Consider the following 5,704-nt stretch of genomic DNA (forward strand, 5'->3'; position numbering starts at 1 on the left):
GGATCAGCTGTAACTCAGAAACACTACCATTTTTACTTCCTAAGTGAACCCTTAATAATTTTGTTTTGGTGATTAAAACCCTTGTTAATTTGTTTTCTGCCTCTTTTTAATTTTGTATTTTACTACTATTTTTAATTAAATTCAAAATCTTTACTTGTATAAATCATTAATTTAATTATGATAAATTTGTTCTCGATTTTTCAAGGAAAAAAAAATGTGTCCCTTGATCATATGATAAGTAATATTAATACCTCAACGAAAAATATATTTTGATGAGAAATAATTATTTTTATAGAAAATGATAACAATACAAAGTCATTGTTAATTCAATGAGATTTTGCACTTAAATTGCATTATATATATATTACATTTAAATAAAATAAAAATAATATCATAGATAAATAACTGAATAAGGGTGTAACTGATTAAAAAATATTAATATTACCTAAATTTTTCAGATGCACAATTATTTGTTAAAAGATAAAAATGAATTAGTAGCAGAGTGAATTATATACTAGGAGATGCTTGATTGATAGCCATTTAAGCAAAGACTATTAACACAGAGAGTGGCCCTTCAAGCATAAAAGAATGGGTTGGGTGGACTTATTATTATTACCCTATGCTTCCTCTATTTTCATGGGAGTAAGTCCTCTCTCTTATCTCTTTTTCTTCTCTTTCTCCTCCTCTCATGTAAAATGAAAATTTTCTCTATACTCATCAAAAATACATTAAGAAAAAAAAGGGGAAAAAAATGTTAAAAGCCTTGCTGCATTGCCTTAGTTATATATTATATATATATATATATATAATCTTGTTTTCCTGTGTTAGGAAGAAGGACTTGAATTAAGCTTGTATCCATTAGAAAGAGGCATTCCACAAAGCTTTTTCACCTTCTCCACATCTTCTATGAACCTCTTTGATCCTCTCAGCAGACCTGCAAATTCCACTGCATGTCCAATCAAATGAAGCTACACACACATTCCCTGCTTGAGCTTTCCATTCACAATCTGCAACAACAGTCACCAAACGTGAGAATCAATTTGGAACTATTAATTCAAGTATTTTACATGGTCATCTAATCACATGTTAGCTATTACTAAGTATGTACTTTTGATTATTTGACGATATGTGATTGGATGACAGTGTAATATAAATTGAATTTTATAACGATTCGATAACCAAAGGAAAAAAAATCACCTGGTGGAGTGCCACAGCAGAGTCTCCTATCATCAATATGATCCACATCAAGTCCAATAAACCATGAGCCTAGTGAGACATCTTCATTGGCATACTTGTGAAGAACATGCCTGAGACAAAACAAGTACAAATAAGTCATTATAAATGGGGATCATGATGTTACCAACATTTAATTTTGTCCATAAATTTGAAGAAGCAGCTAAGGAGTAAGGACTCACCGGTTCATTGAAATATATGTAGCAAGATCTTTTGAAATGGCATACAACTGTCCTGTGGCATGGCGGAAGTACTTGTTTCCAGACTCACCGAATTTCCAGTATTCTGGTTCATGGTACCTTACACCTCTGCAGGAATTTAGGCACATAAGAAGCTGTAGAAGTGAAGTAATCACAAACTCAAAATCCTATAGATGAAAATAATTCTCACTTTTGGGAAAGAACAGGCCCGGATTTCATGCATCCGATGTATACTCGTGGTTTCGACCGGTGTCTAACTAGAGTCTCTCCAAGTGTTGCTGAAAAGGGAGTGAATAATGAGTATGATGCTAAGAAAGTAAACATGAAACCTTGTTTGATATGAGTAGTAATTTGATGTAGAGATCAAATTTTGATACCTATATTTACATGAACATCATCATCAACTTTAATGTAGAAATCAGCATCCCATAAGTTAACAGCAGTTGCAAAGTAGGTCTTTGTCTTTGCTGATAATTCAAGGTACCCTTCAACATGATCCTGCAAAATCAAACCACAGTTTTTTACACAATCTGCTAGTTTTTCTTTTAGAAATTGTAACCATGATATGAGAAAAACATGACAAAGAGTAACATTATTTACCAGCCTCAAGAAATCTCCATGCTTCCTATCTTCTGCTTCTATAGCTCTGTCTAATATACCACCTGATGTAGCACTGGAGAAAGAGGGGAATAAAGGAAGAATTAGAAGAAAGCTTCAATTTACAATTCATTCAATATAATTATGAACACTGGAAATATTCAAGTGTATCCCAATGAAAAAATAGGATTGTTGGTTCTATAAACTTCTATATTAGTTCAAATTAGATGATCTAATGTAAGCATTTCTCTTCCTATGACCAATTATAAAATCATAGAAATTACAAAAGAAAAATGAGATAGTTTACCTATGACCAATTACAAATCTGATGATAATGCCTTTCTCTTCCTCTAGCTTCTTTCTTTTCTCACCTATTTCCATGTTACCACAAGAACAGATAATCAGAAACCACAACGAATATTGTGAAAATGGTGGCAGAATACTAGAATTGATGGATCAAATTATGAACCTTGAGGCATCCAGGTTTGGCGGACGGAGTCTCTTCTTTTCCTGCTGCTAAAAGCAGTGTTGATTCCTATGACCATGAGGTACCTTCTCCTAGGAGTTGATTCAACTGCCTTTATATCTTCTGATAGAGGAGCGCCATTGCGAATCGACTCCTGAGCTGCCTTTGCAGCAGCTAACTCCATCTCCAAGTTTGAAATAGTTTTGTCCAATGTTCTACATTCAACACAATCACATAAGCCTTGAAATGAAAATTTAGCAGCACACAACACAACACAACAGCATCATGGTATATAACTTACTGCATGGCATTTTGTGTTTTGAAAACTTCCTTATAGATGCTTCTCGTTTCGCGCTTCACTTCCTTTTCTTGCAACTAAAGGAATTTCAGATTATCAAACACTGAATTCAAAACATAACAAGTGACTATGAAGACTAATGTTATGTAACATAAGCTTACAATTCTTGAATTGCAACCCTCCGAAACAACATTCAATTTTTCAGCTTCCATAGCTGTTGTCCTTGCAAGTCCTTTAGGTTCGGGAATAGTCCACATCCTGTTGTTAACACATTTTTATCAGAAAGGAACCAAAAATAACCATCTCTAACAACTTCCTATGGCAAGTACCAAAGTAGGGTAACATAAACATGCTAACTCATAGTCAAATTAAGAATCCTGAAAACAATTGAATAATCAAAGTTGTTACATTTATTTAGTTGTAACACATTAATGAAGTCATCACCATGTGCTTAATATGATACTAACAATTAGTAACAATCAAGGACAAAAAGATGCAATTAAAGAATTAAAGCACCTCCGAGTAAGTTAGACTATATCTTTTATTTAATATTACTAAATATGACAGATCTCAAAATTGAAAAGGATACATCTTTAAACGTTTCAACAACTAGTAAATATGAATAAGGGATTCAGTTACAACTACCGCAGAATAGACTAGTCACTAGAGATTAGAGGTGCCAATCAATTATTAGGTGTCAGAAGTCTTCTTCCTCATTGATTAGTGAGTATGATATGTATATATGTGAAGTAACTAGTAGTTAGGATAAACTGTAAATTATTTTTTCAACCATAATAACAAACGTTGTCTGACTCAACCTGCTGGTAGATTTGTAAACATTGGTAGAAATAATTGAACAGGAAATTAATTAGCAGTACTGAGTGCTGACCAAAATTGACTTCTTTTTCTTCTAGTTATTATTATAGAGGAGGAATAGCATCTTAAACTGAAATATGGCATGGTTCAGATGAAGATAACTTTTGCCAATTGAATTCGGATCCATTCTACTTATCCTGTTGAGTTTTGGTGTTTAAGATAATTGAGTAAATTAGAGGACAGATAAAAAATTATATATTTTTTGAAATTATATGACAAAAAATTTCTTCAAATTGGAATTTCTTCACAAAATAAATGGTCATCCAAATTCAGAAATACACTGATTATAATTTTTTTTAAAATTAGAAAAATATTAAAATTAAACATGAGGTGTGATATGAAAAGGCCTCTTCTTCAGGATTAGAAAGCCATTAAAAATTTTCAACATGGACTGGTTTTCATAAACAGAATATTGTTTGGTATTATGTATCAGAAACCTGGAAAACAACATGAAATAAGACATGACAGAGAGAATGAAATTGATGTACCTGTTGGTGAATAGCATCCCAGCACAGAAGCTTCCAATACAAAGAAAAATCATCCATCTCTGAGACAAAAAGCTTCTATGAGGAAGAAGAACCTCTCCTCTGCTCTTCAAATTCATTGTCCTTTCAAAAACACAACTTGCCAAGTTGACACTCAGAATGAGAAAACCATGTTGACAATTCTAAAGGAGTAAGAACGGGAGCAGCGAATGGTGAAGGAAAGGAAGAAAATTTCAAAGTGGGCACCTTTGAAAAGAAGGAGAAGATGAATCAGAACAGAGGAAGTGCTCTGTTTTTATTTTTATTTTTTCTAAGTGTTTTGTTCCTTTCTTTATGCTCTGTTTCAGCTATTTTGTTATATGCTTTGCTTTGTGTTGGTTCTATTCTCTTTCTTTTTATGTGTTTGTGTGTGAGAGAGAGAGAGTGTGTGTGGCTTTGCAGGTAAGGGACGTTGAAGAGAAGTGAGAAGACTTTGTAACCGCTCAGTTTTATAGTCACCATATTACCAAACCATTCTTCTTGGGGCCACCTTCTGATCTCTTTATTTATTGCTACTCCGGTAACTGTTTCTTGCATTCACATTTATACCCTCCTAATCTATTTGGCATCTTTCATTCTCTACCCTCTACTCCAACATGAAGACTTTTTTAAACAAATATTTGGGGGGTTTATTTAACACTAATTCAAGTTTTGTTTGTTTTGTTTCAATAAATAATTTGTTTTTTATCTTTATTATTAAGTGAAATTCGCGTAAATCAGTCTTATTTACTTAAGTAGGTGAAAGTTTTTTATGGGTTATGTTACAACGGATTCTAAAATTGGCCCAATTTAAGTAAAATATACTACACTTTAAATTATTCACCTAAATTTTAATATTAGAATAACCATCCGCACACATAATGAATTAAACATTCGATACATCCATTATTCATATTGTTTAATATTTTTATTGTCTATTTATACTTTTTTTTATACTTGACGTAATTTAGGACCGAATGATAAAATAAAAATATATTTGTATATGAATACATTGGATAAATCACTATTTTAAATCATTTCGGATTTAATATTACTTGTTTATTTTGTTTTGACTTTTGCTTCGAAAATATCTTTATACATATTGATCTAATCTAAAATGATTTAGTACAGTAACATAGTAAATTGTTTTAAGTAAAAACGATTTTACTAAGATTTTGAATATATACGTAAAACGGTTTAAGTTAAATCGAATTAATAGACGAGAGAAAATATTATATAAATTAAGTTGGGTTACTTCGATCTACTATAAAAAAGATATGTATTTTATATGTATAATTTTTAATATATATTTTATATTTTGTATGAATAACTAATTTGATAGTTAATTTTTTATATATACTTGATATTGTCAATAATAAAAATATTCTTATTTAATTGGTGTCTTTTTGTCACTCTCTCTAAACTCAAATTGGAGACATGGGTCTTGTGAAACATTTCTGTTTTAATGGATTTTACTATTTGACTGAAAAATTATTAGCAACTAAAAATGAACTTACAAATTATAACTAAT

The 5,704-nt window shown here is 31.3% G+C and overlaps 1 protein-coding gene across 1 annotated transcript; it reads right to left on the bottom strand.

Annotated features, from left to right (window-relative positions):
- Positions 1-418: 418 nt before the first annotated feature.
- On the bottom strand, positions 419-4,674 carry LOC107613826 (putative beta-1,3-galactosyltransferase 2). Its single transcript, XM_016315991.3, has 11 exons — positions 4,159-4,674; positions 2,956-3,052; positions 2,798-2,871; positions 2,500-2,711; positions 2,338-2,401; positions 2,034-2,106; positions 1,811-1,931; positions 1,624-1,711; positions 1,416-1,541; positions 1,198-1,307; positions 419-1,007 (listed from the first exon to the last, which is right to left on the bottom strand). Exons 1-11 carry the CDS (start codon positions 4,272-4,274, stop codon positions 859-861), a joined length of 1,230 nt encoding a protein of 409 aa, XP_016171477.1. The 5' UTR covers positions 4,275-4,674; the 3' UTR covers positions 419-858.
- Positions 4,675-5,704: the final 1,030 nt, after the last annotated feature.

The sequence above is a fragment of the Arachis ipaensis genome, chromosome B8 (genome assembly GCF_059453495.1).
Source record: "Arachis ipaensis isolate K30076 ecotype BB chromosome B8, ASM5945349v1, whole genome shotgun sequence".
Classification (NCBI taxonomy): Eukaryota; Viridiplantae; Streptophyta; class Magnoliopsida; order Fabales; family Fabaceae; genus Arachis; species Arachis ipaensis.